Source organism: Sturnus vulgaris, chromosome 7 (genome assembly GCF_052056855.1).
Source record: "Sturnus vulgaris isolate bStuVul1 chromosome 7, bStuVul1.hap1, whole genome shotgun sequence".
Lineage (NCBI taxonomy): Eukaryota > Metazoa > Chordata > Aves > Passeriformes > Sturnidae > Sturnus > Sturnus vulgaris.
The window spans coordinates 41,694,099-41,718,189 of record NC_142249.1 but is presented as its reverse complement, the minus strand read 5'-3'; the positions used below and the strand labels follow the sequence as shown (position 1 = coordinate 41,718,189).

The window sequence follows — 24,091 nt, the reverse complement described above, 5'->3', positions numbered from 1 at the left end:
ATCTGTTCATCCAAGTTAACCATAGCTCAGAATCTCAAGTTTATATTGTAAGACAGCAATGGCTTATATACAATGTAATAAATGAACTGCACGTAGACATTTCTATATTTGGAGCATCTAAACAACTTCAAAGATCAGACTCTTTACCTTAAAGCAATTTAAAAATAGATTTAAAAGAAGCAAATATTGAAACAGCTTTATTGAAGAGATTCTGTTTCCACTTTGGTACATCACTTACTACATAACTAAGTCCTCTAGCCTAGCTGATCTTCATTCAAAGATCTTTACGTACCCATTACTTTTCTATCAAGGTTACAGTTTATTTTGCAAATGAACAGAAGACATACTTGTATTACCTAAATATCTAAAGCATTTAATGTACTTATGTGTTTATTTTTAGTGCTCCTTCCCTAATTTCTATCTAAAGTGACACTGAGCTGAAGACTGTAAGGTGACGTGTGCATCAAGCTAAAAACTGAAGCATTGAAAAACTGGAAGAAAAATTCCATCTGAAGTAGAAACATACTTGGGTGGATCAGTGATACAGAAAACCATCACCACCACTAGAGATTTAGGACTACTTCCAAGAACAGAAAGTTGACAGAAAATCACATATAAACAAATCCTGAAGCAAACTGTACTATCAGATACTCAGCTACAGCACTTAAACCAGCTGCTAATACATACGATGATAAATATCAGAAGTGTCAACAATTCTTTCCAAGCCTCTTCTAAAAATAGCTGCAAGCACTGCTGTAAAATTCGGATGATTTCAAACAGATCTGAGGTACCTGAATTCCAACCCACCTGGCAGTGCCCCATGCTGGCAGCCGCTGTGAGCGCTTGTTGCAGCGCCTGGCGCTTCCGCAGGGAATCCTGTTCCTGTGAGGGACTCACCCAAACCAGGCTGAGCAGGAACTCCAGGATCCCACAGTGCCCTCTCAGTGCACTATGGACCAGAGCACACTGGCCCTTCTTGTCTGCAAGGTCAGCCTGAAGGGGGAAAGGACACGTCTGAGGTTAACAGGCTGTGGGGAGGAGATGCTTCAGAGCACTCAGTGAGAGCAGCTCTCACTCCTGACTTCCAGAACAAGAGGAATATCTGGGGAACTGCAGGCCAAACAGCCTCACCGAGCAGCTGGGAAGGTGATGGAAAAACTAATCCCAGAGAGCACTGCCAAACACAGGAAGGCCACGGTGAGCAGGACCAGCCAGCATGGGCTGGCCAAGGGGAGATTGTTCTCAGCTTCCTGGACAGCCAGCGGCTCTAAGGGGACCAGAGGGTGGGTGAGGAGAGGTGGGGATCCCCTGGACCTCGACTTCAGAGGGCTCCAACACTCTCTCAGTAACAGTCACTGACCAGCTGATGACCACAGGTCATTCAAGTGCACAGTGAGGGGCACCCAAAACTGGCTCTGCCAGAGGGTTGTGACCAGCAGCACATGCAAAATGCTTCATGGAAGTCTGGACTCACCTCTCAAGCTATGCTTGATAATTATTTACTTAAGTAATCAATAACAGCTTTTTTAGGCCTTTGTATGACTCTTCTGGCTGCAGGCTTGGCAATCTTTGTGCACCAGCTTACCTTTGCACCTTTTCTGCACAGCAGTGACACGATGTTCATGTGACCTGCAGCAGCGGCATAACTAAGGGCTGTCATCCCATTTTCTGAAGTTCCATTAATAGCAGCTCCAAACTCCAATAAAAGATTCACCACTTCTTCATGTCCAAGGTGTGACTGAACACACAGCACTGGAGCATTATTCAATACCTCAGTCCTGTAATTCACATTTGCTCCTGCCAAAATCAGCAGCCGACTCACCTAAAATTTAATTTAAACAAAACAATGTTTTCCTCAGATTTGTCTGAATTTGTTATCTTGATCAGGTACTCATTTGTTACTGCCTAATTTTGATGCAGATTTTATTGGCAGACATCAACCTTAACACATACCAGCAATATACCAGTTTAAAATCTTCTCTTAGTAAATATATTATTGTATTACTGAGCACTGCACTCTCAAGAGAAGACTTGTCTCTTCCCTGAAACTCACTACTACTCTGCAACTACCTCCATTAAGAGAGAATCAGGTTGCATAAAAAGAAAATCTCAAATAGCCAGAGCATGCACGTGTGTGTTTACGTACACACAAATTTCCAGTCAAAAGCTTTAGCAGTTGGCTCAAATTCCAACTGACTGACTTGGATTTTGCTATCCATCATTGGGGGATTCAAATAACAGTGCAAAGTCGTGGTATTTTAAATCATTTCCTCTCATAGTATTTCCCCCTTTTACAATTGACACTTTCCCACAGAAGCAAAGAGCCCTGAGCTCTGCCCAGCAAGGCCACGTGGGACATCTAACCCCCAAAAATGCACCCAACACACTCACCAACCACACAAGAAAAAAGGAAAAACCCTTCTTTCCATCAATACTATTCAAGGAAAACTGATTTGAACTTTAGCAACAGCTTACAGAAGTACATGAAGGCTTGTCACAAAAGAGTTCAGACCCAGGTGCTTCTCTGCTGAAGAGTTACACCAACTTCAGCAGTGGCAGCAGCAGTGCCAGACAGTGCTGGCTGTGCAGCCCTGCTATGCTCTTACCTTCACGTTAGGTGTGTAGATGTTTCTTAGGGAAGCCAGGGCTGTAGACAGTCCATCAGTGCTATAACCAATCCACAAGGCTTGCAGGTGACTGGAAGAAATTCCAGTCCTTTTACTGAGACCCTGACAGAAATGACAGAACAGGAAATCTCTCTATAGAATCAGAAATCCTATTTTAATCTACAACTCAGTATAAAAAGAAATTAAATCTAGATCCATAGCACTACCAAATATTTTGAGTAAGCTCCCTCCAAATTATTCAGGTGAGTCAGAGGAGACTCTCTGTGATGCATTCATACAATAGGTCATGAAGTGTACTAGGCTGCAAGCTTTACCTTGAAAATATGAGCTTTCAGTATATGATGGCCAAGTTCCATAGTTTGTTGGCGGTTTAACTTTCCCTCCTGTCGAGAAAACATGAAAGCCAGCAGAGCATGTCCATTCCTAACAAAAAGGATTAAGAGAGAACCACTTTTGTAACCGTATTTCAGTAAATATTCTAACACATCTTTATGCCTGTTCAACTATGTCAGACTACTGAAATTTACCATCACGTCTAAACAAAATTCTTTCCATAATGAAATAATGCAAAATGAAAACCAGCAAATTTTGAAGATAAAACACTTGTGGTATTTATTTCTGTGCTGTTCCCTCACAGGGGGCCCGTGTCAGCTTTGAGGTGGTTTACACACTGTTCCTTTTGTATTCCCAGAGCCAAAAGCTGCAGGCAGCTCACAGAGAAGCCAATCCTTTTAGAAGCACAAGATCTGAATACTTGCAAAATTTGAGAGAAAAACGTGTATTCAGTAATTCTATACCTACATTAGTGGTGGTCAGTGTTCTAGGAAATAGTGAGAGCAGCACAGCCCTGAGCAAGCAAGGTCATAAACTATTTGTTAATCAGACCATACACTGGAACTGGGCAATTAGCCACATGCTAGCTGGACTCTTCAGCCGAGGGAGAAAGCTGTGGGAAGGCACTTCTCACTCCATCTTCAGACACTTCTGAACAGACCTTTGCACAATCAGAAGCTTTACCTGGGCCCAGGCAGCCCCCACTGCTGCTGGGGCAAGTGCTGGGAGTTGCCGTGGTGGGACCAGGGCCCCACAACCCCCCAGCCCCACCTACAGAGCTGCTTCTGTTACAGCCCCCCAAAAGCTCAGACAAGTCCTGGGCTGGCAATAATTTTAAATGGCAGCATTATCTATTCTTTTGTAAAAGAACGAAAAAGAAAAAGCTGTAAACCCCAAGGGACATGGGAAAAAAAATCTGGGGAGCCAACTGTGAGAACATGATGAACAGCAACAGCCACTGTTTCCAACTCAACCAAGTCCAGCCCTCCCAGTCACAGACGGTGAGCTGGAACAAACTGAAACAATGCCAGCAGGATGGAACCACAGCTCAAAATGTCTCAATATTTTTATGTTTAAGAAAGACCAAATGATCTGTTCCTTCTATTCTTGCACTCCACATTATATAGACAAGGTGCTGCTGCAGGGGATTCTCAACAATTTTGCTGTGTTCAGAACAATATAGCACTCTCATTTCTCCTTGAAGGTAGAAAAGCCAGATGCAAATTTCTGACTTCTATAGAGTCAATTATGCACTGTAAACTTTGAATCTTAAGTCGCATTACCTCTATATATATAAAAGTTTTTGGTTGGGAAAAAATTAGGTGTACTCATATTTTAAGATCACTCTTTCCCCTCACCAATTGTTGCAATCAAATATAAAAAACCTAATTTTATTTGAACATGAGTTAGTGCAGTTTGAATTTACCTTGGCTCACATAAGAAGTCAGTATTTTCACCTTCTGCTCTCCAGACAAGCCATTCCCTGAAGGAAGGATGGCAGAACATGCGTGTTTTGTCACGTCTTTTGATCAGAAAACACGAAAGGGCTTCCATCCTCTGGCTGAAGTCTTCCCACTGTTGTTCACTGTTTATTTGTCCTGCATTAATAGCTTGGAAAATCTGGTCATCTGTCATGGGATGTAGGGATGCCAATGCCACGTTCAATATGGGCTGAGCTCGCTCAAAAGCAGAGTTTGTCATGAATTTCATATTGCACTGCAGTAAGTACAGCTCTGACAGAGACACAGGAACAACCTTGTAGCTTGCACTTTTGATTACTAAATGACCTTTTTGGAAAAGATCCAGAGTGAGTTTCAAATAGAGGTAGGACCCCAGGCTTCTCATGATCAGGTGGTTACTCACTTTCCCAATTGTAGCTGCATCAGCTTTTCCATTTAAAGACATGTTGTTTATAATTTCCTGACTGTTATTAATTCTGTACTGAATATAAGCATTCAAATCATCGTGAATTCCTTTGTTGTCTGGAAAATTGTCCAGGGATATTGGGATAAATGGTAGTGAATTTACCACTTCCTGTGAGGGAGAGAGGGGAAAAAAAGGAAAAAGAAAACACAAACCAAAGGCATTACAGTATTCCAGCACTGAGAACTCAACGATGCATCTCTGCTACATTTCCCTTCTGTACTGACTACCAGATTAAAAAGGAATTCAGTATCCCTGAGATGGTTTTGCAAATATTGCCTCCTCATAAGAGGTACACGAGTATTCCTACATAAATTTATCATCATTTTTCATAGGAAGGTCTCGAGTATTTCATTGACCAAACTCAACAGTTGAAGGGGATGAGAAATGATCACTTCAAAGGTAAGGAAATGGAAAACAGTTACCAGAATTGGACCCTAAGACAGGCCAGGGAAAGGGGGAGGCAAAAAGAATGATCTATTAGGCAGGAACATTTTAGTAAGAAGTAACACAAATGACCAGAGAGAAAAGTCTGCCCTTTATCAATTCTCCTTCCAGCACCAATGCACCAGGCACGTGCTGTGCACATCCCCAGCCCCATGAGCCTGAAGGTCCAAGTACCACAGAGCACAGACACCTCAGCAGCTTCCCCTGAACACTTTCATATTTCTGTTATACAGATTACTTTCATGTTTATGTAAATAAAGATCCAAAATACCTTTGTTTATAAGAAACACTTCTGCAACTTCTAACTTAAACTTCATACATAAAGTAAAATTTCCAAAGTTTTATTTTAAAATTTCTAAAATTAAAGAACCAGAAACTTCTTACATAGTCATATATTAAAAAGAAGGTTTAACAAACATCTCCAGACATTCACAAGAGAAAAAGGAACTCTATTCCACTTTATATAATTAAATAGATTTCAAAAAGCTGCACTTTCAGACCAGCGAGATGTTTTAAGCAAAGACACACTTCTCCAGTCTCCAGAGAGGGAATAGTCTCTGCTACAGAAATCCCTTCTTAAATCCAAAAATTTACTTGAGAAATAAACTCTTCAGCCAGTTAAACAGTCTGAGTGCTAGTGGTAAGAAGGCAGAGAAGAAATAAACTCTCAGAGGCTGTACTGAAGCACACCTGCACCTTAACAATCCACTCCTGAGGTACAAGGGAACAAACCCAAATTTCATAATTTCTTCTATTATCAACTCTACTGGCAGCTGCAATAAAGTGATTCACAATGGAAAAGGCCTCCAATATTGTACCTGCACACTGCAAACAAACATACAACAAAGGAAGGAAGAAAAAATCCAAGAGGCTGAGCTCCTCTAAACCCAGTATTTTTCATAATAATGCAGCTGCACCAATATAAATGATCATTTGGTCTTTGAGGGTAAGAAAAGCATAAAAGGTGTTTTTACCTGGAAATTAGTTCTTACAGTCACAATGAGCTTCAGCCAGGGAGGAAACTTATTGATTATACTTGTGATAAATGAAGAAATTGTGTCACCATAATCAGGTTTATGAAATTCAGCATCATTTAAACCATCTACCAAAATTATGTAGTCTTCCTCAGGAATCTTCTGCTCTGAAATTTGAAAATAAAAACGGAAAAGATAAAAACACATTCTCCCTTAAAGTGACAAATCTTTATCCTTAAATTCCATATGCCAAGTAACAAAAATGTATCTTTACGCACACCAGTACATCTTACAGTATTTAAGCATTGTTTAGGAGATTAAAAACAAGATTAGGAGACTAAAAATAGGAATGATACACTCAGTTCATATGTAGGCAAAACCCCCATTCTGCCACAGATCAAGTATCTGCTCAAGCTGGCATATGCAGGGAAGTAGCTGTTTTCAAGAAGAGTTTGTTGGGGTTTTATTAAATACAAAATTCATGTTGCAACATGCTTTCTTTTACACACCATAGCCGAGGGAAGGGCTGCAGCTGTGCTGGGGAGGGTTAGGGTGGATATCAGGACAGCTTCTTCCCCCAGAGGGTGCTGGCACTGCCCAGGCTCCCCAGGGAATGGGCACATTCCCAAAGCTGCCAGAGCTCCAGGAGTGTTGGGACAATGCTCCAGGGATGCCCAGGGTGGGATTGCTGGGGGGGCTGTGTAGGGACAGGAGATGAACTGATGATGCTCCTGGTGGGTCCTTTCCTGCTCAGGAGATTCTGTAGTTGTTGGAAAACTGCCACATCCATTTTAAAAGCAAGGAAAACCAACATCCACTTTGCAAATGTTTAGGCCCAGAAAATTAGAAAGTATGTGACAAAACTTGAACACATCTTAAAATGAAACCCTTTAATGTGAAGGTGCCAGTCTTAACTTCAAGATAATAGCTCTCTTCCCATTTTCTGGCAAAAAAAGCAAATATAAAACTTCTATAACCTTTAATAAGTTCCACAGAATTTTAAACACGAATCAACTGTTCAAAACTCATCTATTGTTGTTACAGACAACTAGCACAATCTCCTTCTCCAGAAATGTTCTGCTTTATTTATTTTTAATACTTTTCTCCACTCTTCATGCAGTTCAGATTCCATTTCCAAGTTACTTCCAGTTTACCGTACCTCTCCTGAGGTTTGCAAGTGGTTCCAACACTCCCCTTTTGAAGGCTGCTGCAGGATCCTGGACACAAGACCTGAGGCTCAGCATGCTCTGCAGGTGAGGCTCTCTGAGCAGCAGGTCTCTGTAGGCTGCCAGCTGCTGCGAGCGGCACAGCAGAGCTGCCACGCTGTGCACGAACTCGGGCACCAGACACGTGTATGTGTTATCAGCCTGGCAGTAATGGTAAGCAACCACCTGCAGAATTACACAGCAAAAAGCATTACCCTTTCAGAATTTTGGCTGGTTACTAGTTCGTGCAGTTATGATAAAGTGCTATTAAATTTCTCTCTCGACTACAAAATCCTTTTCAGTGTTAGATCCCACGCTGTAACACTCTCTGACAGCCTGGGTCAAACGCAGGGAGGAAGGAAATGAAAAAGGTTTTTGACCTTGCAGGGCGTGCAGAGAGAAGAAGAAATCAAGGTTTCAGATTCTGGCAGGAAAACACAACAATTTGAGTTCGTGGTATTTGAATATAGTGGGTAAGCAGCTGATCAACTAAGCACAGGAAAAGTAACCTGAGTGTCTGACTAGGTGACCTAGTAGCTGCAATTTAACAACACCATGTCCCACACTGTAATGACCTAAGGACTAATTTGATCATCAGGCAAAAGTAAATGACAGACAGCTATTAAAGACATGCTTACATAAGCAAATGGAGAAATATGACAACTGGTTTTATTACTTCAAAATAAACCAGGATGTAACCCATATTTCTTTGGGGGAAAAAAAAAAACCCAAAACAAACCACAGGGAAAACATGGTGTTCATAGTGACTAATAAGCCTGCACTTTAGTGGTTTTCATAACACTGCTTCAAACAAATATGTATCACTTTAAAGACTGCAAATGGTAGAGATCTCATGTTTTCCCTACAATTATTCAATATGCAATTCAGACTCTCATTGATTTTACTACTTAGGTAAAAAATAAAACACCTAACATTCATCTAATACAAAAATGACTTCAGACTCTGAGTATGGAAAATAAAACTAGATTCAGACTCAACTTCTATCATAGCATATAGAAGTTTGATTCTTCATACAAGAATGAAACATTTTCTCTTCCCCACCTCCCCCCGTCCCGAATTTTGCTTTTGGAAGGTACATTAAGCAGCTCCCTGTAGAAAACATACAACCCCTTTGGCAAGGAAAGCATCCCAACCTCCCACACCCACACAAAACTGGTGAGCAGTTGTTCAGGTAACTCTTTCTGAGACCATGCAGGATTCAGGTGATCACCTGACAGGTACAGGAGGCAGGCAGCTCATCTCACCAGAGCCATCGTGCAGAGGGGCCCAGGTGCTGCCCCTGTCCCAGCACGCCTGCAGCCTCCAGGGGGGCTCTGCAAAGCAAACTGACCCCCAGCTCAGAGGGTTTTGGCACACTGAACATCTCGTAGGAGTGAAAACTCACCTTTGACGCGAGGCGTCTCACAGAATCCCCTGTGTGAGTTTTGTATTCAGGAGCACCAGGACCAGTCAGAGTCTTCACTGTACTGGTGTCACCTGACAGAGGGGCACACGGGGGGCACTGGCTCAAGGGAATCTCCTGACTGGAGTCACCACCTGCTTTTAAAAGGCAACAAATACAAGAGACCGAATTTGCTGATAGCAGATTGCTTTGTAGGAAAACACCACAGATTATCTAACTGCTAGAGGAAAAACTGAAACAGATAAATACCATTATAAAAGAAGCCTGCAACTAGTCTGATAAATACGGCCACATATTTGCAACTTTACAATTTTAAAACAACTGAACTGACTTTTAAATCAAAACTATAGAATTACTGAAAGCAAAACCATGCTGATGTGAAGAGTTTTCTTCAGAAAATTACACATACAATGCCTCATTTAAACTAGTAATTACTGTATGACTAAACTCTTGGGAAATACAGCATTGTTATCATTAGTAATAACATTTGAAGTGTCAATTGGGGAAATAGCAGTAATGACAGTCTCACCATCCTTCCAGTTAATGTAGGCACTGGACTGGTCTGGTGACAGGATGCTATGGATCCCAGTAGGAGACAGAAGGGGGTTCTCCATAGCTTTATTCTCACCTCTACAAAAACCTCCATGGAGAGCATACACAGCAGGTACACAAGGACAGAAACACTCACTGCTCCCTTTCCAAACTCGTGAGAGACAAAGCTGCTGCAGGCACATGCTCAGAGTTTGGGGTACACTGCCTGACAAGAGGAAGAGATCCTGCACACTGCCTCCATGCCACCAACTCTGATGGGCTGAGCCCACATCATGTCACCTTGAAGGTATTTGTCAGAACCAAACATTTTAACTCCTTCATTTCTCATTGGAAGAAAGAAGTGTTTGCTAAAGACTTGATGAGGTCTGACTACCTTAAGCCAAAGAATCAAACATGTGCCTCCTGATGCACACGAAGGCAGAGCATTACCCAAAAAGGAACGTACTTTTAGGAGATGAGCCTGGGCTGTTGGAGGCTATTTGTCTCATGCGACTTCCATGGCAGCTGAGTGCCACCAGCCGTGAAATGACTGCAGTCTTCCCAAAGCCCACATTCCCAGTAATGACTGCTCCCCTGCTCTCTGCTGGGTCAGGATTCTGCAGCTTTTCTTCAATGGTGTGAAACAGCCATTCTCTTCCAACAAACACTGAGTCCGTGGTTATGCTTGGTACCTCAAACAACAGCGGCTTCAGCAAAATATCCTGAGGCTTATAGGGGATGAAACGAGCTGAAAAGATGTGTCAGGGAGAAAAGCTTATTAGAAGAAACTTGACATGCAATCCAACAGCATGGTTGCAGAAGGTAACATCATTTAGCAGCTTTGTTACAATCAGTCATAATGAGACATTCTAGTGCTTTCATCATGAAAACAATAAAATCTGATTGCCTCAGTTCAGATCCTCTCCATAATTTTTGCATTAATTAAATTGTAGAGGAAAGAAGCTACAGGTATAATCTAATTTTTTTACAACTGAACTCGAGTTAGCAAGTTGTAGAATCCAAGAAGACTTCTTAAAAATGCATTAATAGTTCTACAAATGGGAAGAGCCATTTTTCAGTTTAGAGTGACCTATGTGCTGAGCATCAAATTGTTAGGTCTTCACATCTGTACAAACATTTACAGAGAAACAGAAAAAGGTATAGAAAATAACGTAATTTTTCTGTTTAAAAAAAAACCCTTAAAGTAATACAAAAACAATTACTGCCTTGTTTTTCTGTACTTTTCAAGGCACTTTTCAAGGATCAGTAGCCACACCTTTGATTACTTTGATATATACACTTGGGAAACACCTGATGACGCAGGGAAGAATTTGGGTTTGACTGCATAAAATACATTAAAATTTATAGAAATAATAATATTCACCAATAATATGCTATAAAGGTTCATTAGCCAAATGTAATGTTACACAACTTCTGTTTCAGCATTAATCTATAATTGTGAAAAGCCGTGAATAAAGAGGGCAGCATAATATCTGCATACAATTCTCAAGATCAGTTTTACCAGGAGTTCATCTTCATTCTTCTGCCTTTTAATGGTTCTTGGTTGCAACAAATGCACACACATTCTATCTCTAAACCATAGCATTGTGCAGGAAAAAGTGTAAGCAAGCATCTTGTTGGCAGCCATGCAGAGTGGCTCGTCAGGAGCACTGCACAGTGCCACTGTGGGACAGGGCTGCTGACAGAGCTCTCAGCCCAGCCACAGCCCGAAGTGCTGAAGCAAGGTGTGCCTGCAGCCAGGTGCAGCTGGGAGTGTCTGTGCTTTACCTTCCTGCTGCACTCTGCTGCCAGCGGTGTTGTGCCACGGTAAGCGAATTGAAGTTCGTAAAGGAGTATTTCTTTGTCCATCCAAATAACTCAAATCTTCCAATTTGGTTGAACTTGTTGCTAGAATATGAAAGAAGTAAAGCTTATTTCTCTCTCAATACAAGTTAAATAGTGTAATTATTTATTAGAGTCCTTCATCCACATGTTAGTTACAGAGAAGTTTTTCTAGACAATGGAAACGAAAGTCATTCATGTTGTAACATTTACAAAATGCATTTCAATCAAGTTCATTAAAGATTTAGGGGTTTTCCCTGCTTAAATGGCCCAGAACAGAGTTTTCCCGTTGAGACAATTTCCTTCTTTACTGTGGGAACAAGCACATCAGCGAGATCAGAAGTGCTAGAATAGGTTTGGGTATCACCTGCTAATACACTCCCTGTCAGCAGGCAGAGTCCTGGAATAACTGATGGACTTCTCAAGTGTTTCAGAAGTCTTGACCTAATCAATACCTACCAAAAAGCGTGGTGAAGCCTTCTGGGTGACAGTTTTAAACAGCTTAGGGAATGCTCATCTATTCAGCTCAGAACACAGGCTTTTTTCTTTCTATCCTATAGAGATACCTTCATACTAACAACAGAAAATTCAAAAGAAATGTCCTACCATTAAGAACACCCTTGGGTGTTGACTCCAGGACTTTACCTGCAACAGAGTTTGGACGAGGCATTATTAAAGAGGCAGAACTCTGAGTGTAAGGAAGGGGACCCTCTCCTGCTGATACTTCTTTTGGCAAATTCTCAGAAGATCCCATGGCTTCCTCTTCTGCAACTGGTGAACAATTATCTGCTCTTCGACCACGGCTCATGCCTTGGTGTTTTCCAGCTCTGAGACTCCCATCCTTACTCCATTCTAAGCTGGATCCACTACGATCATCATTTTCTGAAGAACTTGTTATAGTGGCTGAAAAGGAGGGAAAAAACCCAAGTAAAGTCAGAGGAATATGGCACACACATTAGAATTCTCATTCTCAAATGGCATTGTGAAACAAAAATTCGATATTGTTCAGAGGTCTGTTGCACCTAAAATACAAAATCACATCAGGATGACAATCAGCCTGTACTCACATACCTGGCAAACTAATCTTGACAGAAACCTCCCAGCAAGTAAGCTATTTACTGCTCCTTTCTTAAGCACCTACTACATTTCACTGTCAGAAAGAACAAACGGGAGTAACTGCATGATGAATCAGAACCAGTAGAGTATATTAATAAAATTCCAGATAATATTAAACATACTGATTTATGATTTTAAAGAGTGCTGCAGTATAAATCAGAGGCTCAAATAAATGCTTGGGGAGAAAGGGGACCTTTTCTGCTACGAAAATTTCATATGCTAGGCAATAAGCAGCACAGACCTAGAGAGACCCTCAGCTAAAAGGCAGCAAAGACCACCGAGGTGTTTTTGGATGCTGTGGTACAGAAGAGCAGGTGCTGCTGCTGCAGTGCCTCCCTTGATGAGAGACACCACCTGCATTACCCAGTGGGACCCAGATGTTCCAGTTTGGTTGCTGAGGGTTATCAGTGTGTCTGCACTTGTCTGGGGTTGTATTTAATCCAGGCCTCCTGTAATAATGTGAAGACTTTATATTCCTGAAGACCTACTTGAGTAATGTTTCATAAAACTATGCTGACCTCTTTACCCAATTAGGAATACTTTGTAGATATGTATTTTTTGTATGACTAATACTGAAACTATTTAAAAGTTTTTCAATTACTTACATTAAACTCTCACAAAATAACTGAACAACAAATATTCAAATATATATTAAAGGTTAAGCTGGCACTATGCATTTTGAACACTTTAATACAACATAGGAAAATACAAAATAGGATGAAAGGGCATCAGGATAAAAAAAAAATTACAAATAAATCAATACCAGTTCAAACTATAATATCTGCATGAACCAATTTAAAAGTTAAAGCCATATTTATGGCTATTCAACACTCAACTGGCCCATTCCTTAAGGAATTTTGGCATACAGGACTGCTAACAAAATGCAACCACAGGAGTGACTCCTGCAATGCTGAGCCTGGTCCAGCCAAGGAAACACCAACTGTTCTTGCACAGCAGCTGCACTGCAGCTTCAGCCATGCAGGATGCAGAGGTACTTGCACAGCTCTGCATTCCTCCAGCTTAGGCTCACACTCATAAGAGACAGAAGACTGGATGCTCCAATTCAACAGCTTGTATTCTAAGAAATACAATAATATGACATACAATTTAGAGGCAGTAGAAGAAAGAAACCCAACTTTCCAGGCACTCCATTAATCTTTGCACATACTTAGACTGTACTTCCATATGACAAATTTATTTTATTTTTATTGTCATGTCAAAAGAATCTGGCTCCTCCTGAAGTATGAAATCTTTAGAACTCTGATTCCTCTTGGAGTGAAATGCAGCTCCAGGAAATCTGGCTGCTCAAGATTTCCATCCTGACACAGCAGCAAGGATCCAGCAAAGCTTTTCTTTTGGCCAGCAGCCCAATTTTTCTCCTATGTAGCTCCTTGCTGAAGTTTAAAACCTGCCTTTACTACTATTACATCGAACTCAACAGAAGCAAAGAAGAATTCAGCTACAGCAGTAACACTAGAAAACTAAAGGAAACCTGAACTGCAAGTAAAAAAGAGGAAAAGAGAGAAAAGACCAATTTCCCATCAGTCTCTGGTCCGGAAAACACAGCGGGAATAGAAATCCAAAGGAGGCCCACATAAGCAGCACGAAAGTGAAAGATATTTTCATGGCTGGATGAACTCTGTCTAAGACATTAGAAAATATATAGTTGCTAGACATAATTTAAAATGCACATGTGCTAATAACAAATATGAATGCACAGACATACTTTATATAAAGACCAAAAGCACACGTCCCTTATCAGAAAGGTGCCTCTCCTTGGTTTCATGCCTTTGTAGATGGAAGGGGTGCTGCCACAGGTAGCCAAGACACAGGGGCTGTTCAAATTCTCCTGGAATCTGAGACATGAACAGCAGCTGTGCAGAGGAGCAGCAGAAGTTTTCCACCTGGTCCCAGCCATGACCCACACGTACTTGACTGAAGGAGCCACCAGCAACCCCCCCTGCTCTTGCACTCATACACTCATCCTTCCTTTTCAGTAGTTCAATAAGCAACTTTTATGACTGTTCTAAAATTTTTTCTTAAAAACACTGGTACTTACAAGGCTATACAATAATGATGTTGTCATGCCAGTAGCATTATTTCAAACAAACACAAGGCCATTCTGACCTTATTTAGAGCATGGACATACTCTTGAACTATTTCAAGCTTGTCAAGCATGGCTAGTGTGTTCATATCAGTATCTACATTTGTGCTCTTTCTCCAAGAGCAACAATTCTGATATATCCTTTCCTTTACATGAAGATGTTCATGCTATCTCAAAATTAGATCTTATACAAAGTTGATCATGTATCAATGTGACATGGAATGAGTACACAAAATCATTTTCTTCAACTGAAACACTTAAGTTTCATACAAGAGTCTTTTGACCCATGACAATGTCTCTTAGGGTGACTGATCAGTAAAAATGATTTCTACTCAGCTGTTGGTCCAAGGAGCTTGTAACAGTTGGGCTGTGTGGGTGGCTGCCTTCAGTGGCCACAGACTCCCCACACGAGATGCACAGATACTCTCAATTCAGCCACCTTTCAACAGAGCATCCCACAATTTCACCTCTTCCACAATGCCCCATTTTAGCTTCGTTTTTATGCCAATTACTCAAAAGTCTGCGCTTTTTAAAAACAGTTTGATTTAGGCTATTTTCATAAGAAATCACATCAATTATTGTTTCCTCAGCTGGAAATTAAATTAACTTCAAGCCCTGCTGTGCTTCACCATTATGAAAAGCACTGTTAAGACCTCTGGAAAAGAAAAAAGGCACAAGAAAACAAAAAAACTGAGAAAAAGAGAGGAAATTAATTATTTCAAAGGAAAAAGTGGAGAAATTAGAACTGCACCAGGAAAACAAAAGAAGAGAAATGCACAACAGCAGCTGTTATAGCCAAGAATAGGATTTCAATCTTTCAAATGGGATCCATAGTCAGTGTAAAACTGAACATGGTGCCATAAAGCAGCTGCTCAGACTTTCACAGTTAAGAGGAAAGACATGCTAATGCAAAAGCTCACCTATAATGCCACTGTCCTTGCTCTCCAGGGTGGAGCTGGGGGTGCTGATGGTGCCACAGGGACTGCCCTTGCTGGCTGCAGCTTTGCCAGCACAGCTGTTGAGGGTGGAGCAGGGGCTGTCGGTGCTGGGTGATGTGGTGCTGCTGGTGAGGGTGGAACAGGGACTCACTCCTCGGCTGGGGACTGCACACTGCCAGGGGAGAGCAACAAACACTCACTGCACAGCAGGCAGGACCTGCTGGGCTGAAAACTAGAGACCTCCAGCTGAGGTAGAATAAGAGCAAAGCAAAGAGACCATTTTTTAAGTAAAAACTTCAAGAAGTTAAAACTTTGTCTAGACTGGAGATCTTCATCTTTCATATTACTCTTTAAAAGTGACTGCTGAATTAAAAAGGGAATTTCACAGTTCAGTGAAAAAGCTGCAAGGCAGATTTCTTCTCTATTTAACACTTAACTGGATACCCCTCCCCTCCACCTCTTGTATTTATTCTTTGAATTGAAAAACCTAGAACTGCAGTCTTACAGATTTTTCACTGTCACTGTGAAAACCCAAACTGATACACTAAGATTTAGTAGGGCTGGGACTAAAAGTGGAGAGAGCAAGGGGTAGTTACTGTGAAGTTTTAGTTAGCAGATGAGTTTCACGTGCATAGTAGCTGCCTCCTCCTCTCCAATCCCTCTACCCCAAATGACAGAGAAAGACTGCCTGATTGAAGTGAACTTCTCAGGAAGAAACAAACACACCCCTCTCCCCAGGCATGCTCCCAGCTTTAACCAAATGCTGGCCTTCTCCATTCTTGAAAATCACTGAAAAGAAAAGGCAAAAATTTCCTCCTAAATACTAAAAGCAGAGAGAATTCTAGAAGCTATTCACATTCATATAGTAGATTAGATTCAACTTCCAGAAATGATGAGACGTCTATTCAGTTTGTGTGTTTTGAAACTGTGAATTGATCTTGACTTCTTGAGAACAAACACTTGTTAAAATTCAAGTCCAATTCTCTTACTATATCTCTATTAAAATGGATGGTATTTGGGTAGATTTATATCAAGTAACTGCAACTAGCAGATGGAAGAAATAACATTAGTCCTCTCTGAAACAGGATCAACATTAAATATATTCCATTATCCTACCATAGCTTCGCTTTTCTCTTCCATGTGAGCAGAAGTTGGGATCCCTTCCCCCAGTAAAAACCCCAGTCTTGTCATCAATTCTTGCGCTGCAGGAGAACAGCTTGAGTCTTTGTCAGGCTTTGCTTTGGATTGGGAGGAAAAAAGTTGAACGTTAGAGTCTTATATTTGGAAACTGTTAAAAGAGGTATAAAAAGTACAACCAAATTGGCCATCAGACTTTTAACTGCTGGTGGATCTTGAATCCTCTGCATAACAGCACAAATCTAGGGGAGGAAAAACCCACCTGCCAGTCAAAGCAGAAATGTTTAAGTGCAATCAGTTCATCACTGGACTGATGAGTGACAGAACACAAAGACTCTCCTAAGAGCAGCACTAAGCTCAATGCTATCAAAGCTGAGCAGCAAGGTGAAATTCTATTTCTGTCATACAAAAACGTGAAGAGTAGAGGTTAATAACAGAAATGTTTTGTAAGCTCACAGTTAACACTAGAACTAGTTCCATACATTTTTGTTTTGCTTGCTATGCAAAAGATGTGACACCAGTTCTCAATGTCCCAGCTCTTCTGGTGCAAAGATATTTAATTTTCATTTTCTAGCATCCAACAGATAGAGCAAAACAAAATTCAAAATGAGGCAAGCTACAACAAGAGCAGCCAAGCACAGCTCTGCCCTGGCATACAGTCTTGCTAATGTAATCTCAAACAAGCACTACCAGCCATTTTCATTCTTTGATGCCAGCAGTCTGGTATCACCCACCAACCTGTGACCATCTCCTGTGACAGAAACATTTACAGGGCATTCACTTATTGATTTCATCCATTATTTAAAAAAAACCCAAACATATAAATATATATATATACACATACATAGGCCTTCTCATCCTCAGGTATAAACAGCTAAATTAACATGGAGCATCATCCTAACACTTGGAGAAGCAGCTCCCAGCAGGAGCTCTTATCCCTAGAACTGCCAGGGGGATGTGGAGGAGCAGCTGCAGGGCCACTGCCCAGCCGGCACTCTGGGGCTGCTGCAGCAGCCCAGCTTCTGCAGATGTGCAGCAAACCACTCCCAGCTGCTGCAGAGCCTCAGTGGGCGAGAGGAGTCGGTGCCAGAGCTAGGGATGAACCTCAGGAGAGGAGGCACAAGGCCCTCACTCGGCTCCTTCTGCAGCACCTGAGAGGAGCTGGGGCACAAAACCACCCAGCTGAGCTGGCCCCTGGCCTTCCCTTCCCAGCGCCACTGAGCAGCTCAGGAGCAGCGTTCCTCTCTGTGTGGTCTCGAACCACGCAGCTGACACTCAGGGGTACGATTTTCCCCAAGCTGCAAACGGGAAGAAAAATACAAAATAACAGCTGTAACTGAACAGCCTGGCCATAAGCACCACTTCAACAGTGGCCCAATTTTATGGGTGACAAAAACTCCAAAGTTTGCAAACATGTGCAGTATTAGTTAACCCTCTGTCTTTATTTCACCCCAGCTCAACGCCTACTTGAATGCATGTATTTCTTAATTTTGTAGACAGCTTAAGGTTTTACTCTGCAAGATTGAATTTCGAAAGAAGGAAGTCTATTAAAGCAGATAGCAAAGGTTTTTTTATCTCAGAATTTTCACAAACTGACAAGCCTTCAAATGTTTGCCTGGAAAATATATTTTCTCTTTAAAAAAGCAATTTTAAAGATTACAGTTAATCTTTAAGTCACCATTTTGGAAACTACAGTTTGTGAAAGCAACACCTTCATTCTTCTCTCAAAATTACAAAAATTATTACTGTTATTATCAGAAAAATTATAATATCTGACAAGTCTGAGTAAACGTTATGCATACTACCAAATTCAGTCAGTCACAGAGCCAAGGTGTTAGACACAGCATGCACTGCTCAGTCCTGGAACAGCAGAACCTGGTGCTGGCCTCCAGCAGCCTCAGCCCCAGCACCTGGAGCACAGCTCTGTGACAGGAGGAACATCACAGCATGGTCACCTTCAGACCAGGGCATGAACACTACGTGCTCTCCCAGCTGGACCTAGAATTTAATGCCAGCACTAGAAGATGGCTGTGAAGAAGGCACAAGAGCAACCAGGGTAGAGGGTGAAAACAATTTCAAATAGTTCTATTTTGGCTACTAAGCGTCTGTATTTTAGAAAGAAAACACTGACTTTTTAAACTGTAGTTTCCTTTAAAATTGAAACAAATGAAAAACAAAGGAATTTTCACCTGGAACATCATCAGTTATATCCACTAACCTTAACGAAGTCAGTTAAACTGAAAAATTAAACTAAAAATACATGACAGATACTGACATATGTGTCATGACATTCAATGTAAAAGCCACGCTGTCACTCACTAGTCAGATTTAACCAACACGAAACTTTCCAAGAAGGCCAATTAACTCTAGGGAGCTGGCTTCCCCCAGCTTTACCAACACAGGAGTTAACTGTCACCGCCCTAGTCAGCAAACATTTACAAAATTTCTAAAACAAAACACTACAAGGAATGCAAAGCTACACATTTGAGTCAATTTATAACAAAAAACAAGTTTAGAAAAACGCCTTAGCTCTATGCAGCAGCCAACGACACTGGGACAGGACTTTGCCTGCAGCGCAGGAGCAGCCTCAGGAACTCTGCAGAGCCAGCTCAAAGCCAGGCCAGGTGTGAGGGCAAGCAGCAAAGCCCGAGTGCACTGTGAGTGACCTCAGCACACACTTCTGCTCAGCACACACCTGTGCCCAGCACACACCTGTGCCCTGCCCACACACACCTGTGCTCAGCCCAACACACACCTGTGCCCAGCACACACCTGTGCCCAGCACACACCTGTGCTCAGCCCAGCACACACCTGTGCTCAGCCCAGCACACACCTGTGCCCAGCACACACCTGTGCCCAGCACACAGCTCGTGAGTGCACTGTGAGTGGCGCTGGTGCATGGAACAGCTGAGCAGGGACTCAGCGAGCAAAGTCACTGAGCAGACACTCACACACTCCCCCGAGCACGCACTCCCTCTCTCCCCCGAGCACGCACTCACCGTGGCCGCGGGGCTCTCCCGGCTCCGGCCTCCTCTGCAGGCCCAGGGCTGCCTCCCCCGGCACCCTGGGGCTCTCCACAAACTTGGGCTTCCTGACTGGACCTGCAATGGGAACGAGCTGAGCGCATCTCACTCTTTCCACAGGGCCCACAAGGCTCCCGTGTCTATGTCTATGTCCTGTGTCTATGCTCTACGATGTAAAAATGCCGAGAAATGACTTCTTACACACACAGCTGCTAGCACAGACCAGCGAGCTGCTGCACTTCCACTCTCTGAGAAACCTGCTCCAGGCTTTTCAGAACACCAACTCTGCTAGAAAACAACCCCAGTGTCCGTGGTGTGTAACCCCAGTGTCCGTGGTGTGTAAGCTGCACGCCGTGTGTAACCCCAGTGTCCGTGGTGTGTAGCCCCAGTGTCCGTGGTGTGTAACCCCAGTGTCCGTGGTGTGTAACCCCAGTGTCCGTGGTGTGTAACCCCAGTGTCCGTGGTGTGTAACCCCAGTGTCCGTGGTGTGTAAGCTGCACGCCGTGTGTAACCCCAGGAGCTGGTGTCCCTCCTCTTCTCAGTGCTGATGTTTTAACTCGGGAGCACCCGCAGCTCCCAGCTGTGCTTCCTCCCGCTCTGCCCTCCCCACACTAACAGAGCAAAACCCCTCCAGGGAGCAGTGAGGGCCTGATAACAATTGTCCCACATTGCCCCGATAAAGGGGCTTCCCCCTTCCTCAGTTCGGCTCTTCATCCTTCTCCTTGGTTCAGAGTTCAAGGGCACACCAAAACTCTCACACACTTCGTTTATTAAAACCCCACCCTATATTTAGGCTGTGGCACTTCAGCCACATTAAGCATCCCATCTTCCTTTTGGCAGCAGCCTCAGATGCTACATTAAGTCTTTGAAAACTACATTGATTTCTTGCTCTTTTTCCTAAGCACTTTAGGACTCATGACTGCTTTTAAAGAAAAGCTGCAAAAACCTCTGTGGCCTTGTGCCTCCAGGGTGACCCTGGCACAGGCCTGGCCACCCCATCAGAGGGGAACATGCCTCTGCTGCCCAGAACCAGACAGCTGGACACACCTGCTCTTTCAGATTTCCACCTGGAAGGGCAATACGGGAACATGGTGACAACCTAATGTCTTAGCTAAGAAATACTGGTCAGGAAGTGTCAGTCCTACACCAACACATATTGGTATCTCCAGTAGAGATTCTGGAGTGGATTTCACTTTTTACACCAACAGCTCGGCACCAACACGAGAGGGGGCTCTTCCAACACTACTGTCTAACAAAAATAAGGGGCATTGGCCATTGGCAGCTAAAAATACATTCCTTTGAAACAAAATCACATTCTTTAAGGAGACAATAGTCCACACATGTCATTTGTAAGAAGTATAATCAAACACATCAAAAGTTGGACAACAAAAAGTACTCATTCTAGAAGTTCCAAAAAAAAAAGTGCAGCAGTTGTAAAATTAGATCAGCACGCAAAGATCTTCAGGATGTATTTTTAGCACTCATGCTTTAAGCTGTGGAGGAGACCCTTAGACCCTTTACTGAATTTTGTTCCTCACAAACTGCTGTGGAAGTCACTCACAGTACTTGCAAACCTGGTATACAACATTGCAACAAGTAGGAGAATTCATGGTAAGTTTATTTTCATGCACTAATCTAGAACAGGACACATGAATTAATCCTTGGATGAAAAGAACTCATTTAAAGGTGAACTGCATCTGCAGAACAGCAGCTCTTTTCCGGAAGTGTAGGCTGGCTGAATCAGGTGTGACAGCAGGTTCATGTGGGACCGGGATGTCATCAGCCCTGATGTTTTATCAGCAAATGGCAGAGGAATCTCGGCAAGGGCAAACACCCTCCCTGCAACGATGCCCTGACTGCTCTGAGTGCCTTAGCGTGTCCTGAGGCAGAACTGCCCACTTGCTCTTCAAGAGTTCTAGATGGATTTTTCTTCCAGGAACTAAGCCCAGCCTTTCTTTCACAGTCTGCACCACCAGCAGGTGAACACAACACTGCCAGACAGTGCCTGCACGGTCTCCTTTTCACAACTGCCTTTCTTCCAGGCAGACAAACACTGCTGCAGTCTGTTACCATGACTTCTCTTCAGTGCCATTCCACACCCACAGTCATTCCTGCAGTCTGTTCTAGCTCTGTCCTAAATCTAGTACAGATTTTTAAAGTTGCTATCACCAGAGTTACACCAGTCTCCTCCCAAGGGGGACAAACTACTGATTTATACAATTCCATACCAATACTTTTTTAAAGTCATCTATTGCTTTGCTAGCAATTCTTAATGCTTTTTTGACTGCAGAAGAGCTGATTTCTCAGGCGATCACTGTAACTGTGTGTGTGCAGCTCCATCCTTTCACTAAGTCAGCACTAAGAGGATCTGTTGCTGTACAGATCCCAGGGATTGCCTGATGCAGGCCCCTGGAGCTGGGACAGCTGAGTGCTCGCAGGAGGAACAGTCCCAGGGCCCCCAGGGGTAGGGCACAGAGCTGCAGCCTGGGATGGAACCAGTTCTCTGACCTAGTCTAGTCTCAAGAATCAGGTGTCAGGATTAATTTGCTTGTTAATTATAAGTTTTAATTGAAGTTTAACTTCAAAACTTACTAAAGTTCTGTTGTACGTTTATGCAAAACTCTCCGAGCAGTCACCTCTGGCATTCACTGATGGAAATTCACTGATTTCAAAGGAAACCTTCCTCTGTTAAAGCATTATTGTATCATTAATGTAAGGAAAGCAGCAAACATTTTTTTCAAGTGCAGCAGCAGCATCTTTAATTCATATCTTAAACTTCACAATCCATTTTTTTTTAACATCCGTTAAAAATCAGTACTTTAATTCTTTTAGTTGAGCCTCCTAAATCAGACTCTACAATCAACTATTACCCCTTTAAGACAACAAATACTGGTTCAGCTGCACACCTGTAAGATGACCAATCCAAACAATGCTCATTCTAGCTTTGTAGTAGAAGAAACTCAACTGAGAGGACGGAAATCAGAATTTTGTAAAGTAGACAACTTTATCACTACAACCCAACTTCAGCCTCCTGTGCAGAGACTCCTTTGCAGTTCTTTCTTCTTTCACTCACCACATCCTGAAGGATCTGTAACTTGCTGTCATGCTACCAAAATAGAGAGCTTTGAAATCAGGACATTAGTATACTCTTGTTACTACCCCTGCCCCAGATACCAGGCAGCTAATTTATATGAAATCATCTTCCATTAGCTAGAGTTTGGTGAAAGTCAAAGGAATAGCACAATGTTTCTGTCAGCCTCCTATCACCTGGTTAGGTCTTTGTACAAAATCATGATGCATAAATGCCACTGCATTCCCAGCACTGTAGAATCTTTGGAAATCTTTTCCCTTGGCTGTGGGTCACAGTGGAATGACTTTGCAGCCATTGGGTTTTTCAGTCACAACTCATCCCCTGTTCAACATTTTCTGTGATGACAAAGTCCAGCTTTTGACCCTCTGTTCCCAGACCTTATAAACTCCAAGCTGTTGAGTGTCTCCACAGGAACAGGAGCATGGAGAGTTTCACTTGTCCCTCCTGCCCTGACCCGAGTGAACCCAAGTGATGCCAGCGTGCTGGAATGATTTCTATGCACAGAATGCAGATAACAGCAGCCCCATGGAGCCCCATATTTAGCCTGGCTCACACACCAGTGGGTAAGCACCACTGAGGACACAACTGCTGAAAACTAACTACTTGGTCACTTCCACAGCAATTTATCTATTAATATATTTCTCTATGGAGATACAAGTAAAATAAATGAACTGCAAAAGCCACAAACAACACTCACTCTTACACAGTCACTAACACATTCACAAACAAAGCTTTTTGCAGCAGTCCTCTACCTGATAAACTAACCATAAATAACCAGGTTTAATCATATTCAAACACTTCAATACAAGTATATGCAACACCAAATAAAATAATTTTTGACACATGAAATAATACATTCTATCTAATAACCAATTACTTTTTTAACCTGGAAACACGCACTGCTCTTGCTCTTGTTGCAAGTTTAATACGATTTGACTATGTTATTTTATGCAACATTTATCAATAATTGAGTTAACATGTTCTGAAGATTCCAGTTGCTCATTGTTTCATCTTACCTGGAGATTTCTTGTTTGCTCTTGCCTGCATCAGATAGGACTGGCGTGGCAGCAGGGGCGAGGACGGCAGTGACATTGAGACTCCTTTGGCCAAGTTTGCTCTGTAAGTGTCCTGGGAGCCTGGCTGCTCGCCACTGGGGAAATCTGCATTGTGGCCAGATGTTGCTGTAACCTGCAAGGCATCCTCTGGGCAGCAGTCACCTGCTAAAAATAGAATTTTGTCATCTATTAGGTGATGTGCCAAAATAAATGGCCTAGAGTTGCACTGAAACATAAGTATTTAACACAAGAAAACATTTGCCAGCAACAATTGAGTGTGACTCTCTCTACTGTGTCACCTCTACTGCAGAATCCAGATAAC

General features: G+C 42.5%; 2 protein-coding genes across 8 annotated transcripts in view; one reads left to right on the top strand and one right to left on the bottom strand.

Moving 5' to 3' along the window:
* WDSUB1 (WD repeat, sterile alpha motif and U-box domain containing 1) overlaps nucleotides 1-1,720 on the top strand; it is a 29,076-nt gene extending 27,356 nt beyond the window's left edge. The window contains exon 11 of the mRNA XM_088168505.1: nucleotides 401-1,720. Coding sequence (XP_088024631.1) covers nucleotides 401-414 — 14 coding nt within the window. The 3' untranslated portion in view covers nucleotides 415-1,720. The remainder of the gene's footprint in view (nucleotides 1-400) is intronic.
* The window catches only part of TANC1 (tetratricopeptide repeat, ankyrin repeat and coiled-coil containing 1), a 71,278-nt gene that overhangs the window by 11,563 nt on the left and 35,624 nt on the right, over nucleotides 1-24,091 (bottom strand). For 3 of the 7 annotated variants that reach the window (XM_014890623.2, XM_088168495.1, XM_014890622.2), the window contains exons 3-17: nucleotides 23,731-23,934; nucleotides 19,600-19,701; nucleotides 16,580-16,701; nucleotides 15,446-15,635; nucleotides 11,951-12,208; nucleotides 11,252-11,371; nucleotides 9,930-10,211; nucleotides 8,915-9,069; nucleotides 7,464-7,695; nucleotides 6,305-6,471; nucleotides 4,387-4,994; nucleotides 2,942-3,050; nucleotides 2,607-2,729; nucleotides 1,586-1,822; nucleotides 808-993 (exon numbers count right to left, since the gene is read on the bottom strand). In XM_014890623.2, coding sequence (XP_014746109.2) covers nucleotides 808-993; nucleotides 1,586-1,822; nucleotides 2,607-2,729; nucleotides 2,942-3,050; nucleotides 4,387-4,994; nucleotides 6,305-6,471; nucleotides 7,464-7,695; nucleotides 8,915-9,069; nucleotides 9,930-10,211; nucleotides 11,252-11,371; nucleotides 11,951-12,208; nucleotides 15,446-15,635; nucleotides 16,580-16,701; nucleotides 19,600-19,701; nucleotides 23,731-23,934 — 3,095 coding nt within the window. The remainder of the gene's footprint in view (nucleotides 1-807; nucleotides 994-1,585; nucleotides 1,823-2,606; nucleotides 2,730-2,941; nucleotides 3,051-4,386; nucleotides 4,995-6,304; nucleotides 6,472-7,463; nucleotides 7,696-8,914; nucleotides 9,070-9,929; nucleotides 10,212-11,251; nucleotides 11,372-11,950; nucleotides 12,209-15,445; nucleotides 15,636-16,579; nucleotides 16,702-19,599; nucleotides 19,702-23,730; nucleotides 23,935-24,091) is intronic. The other 4 variants (XM_088168496.1, XM_014890626.2, XM_088168497.1 and 1 more) reach the window with 3 other exon arrangements.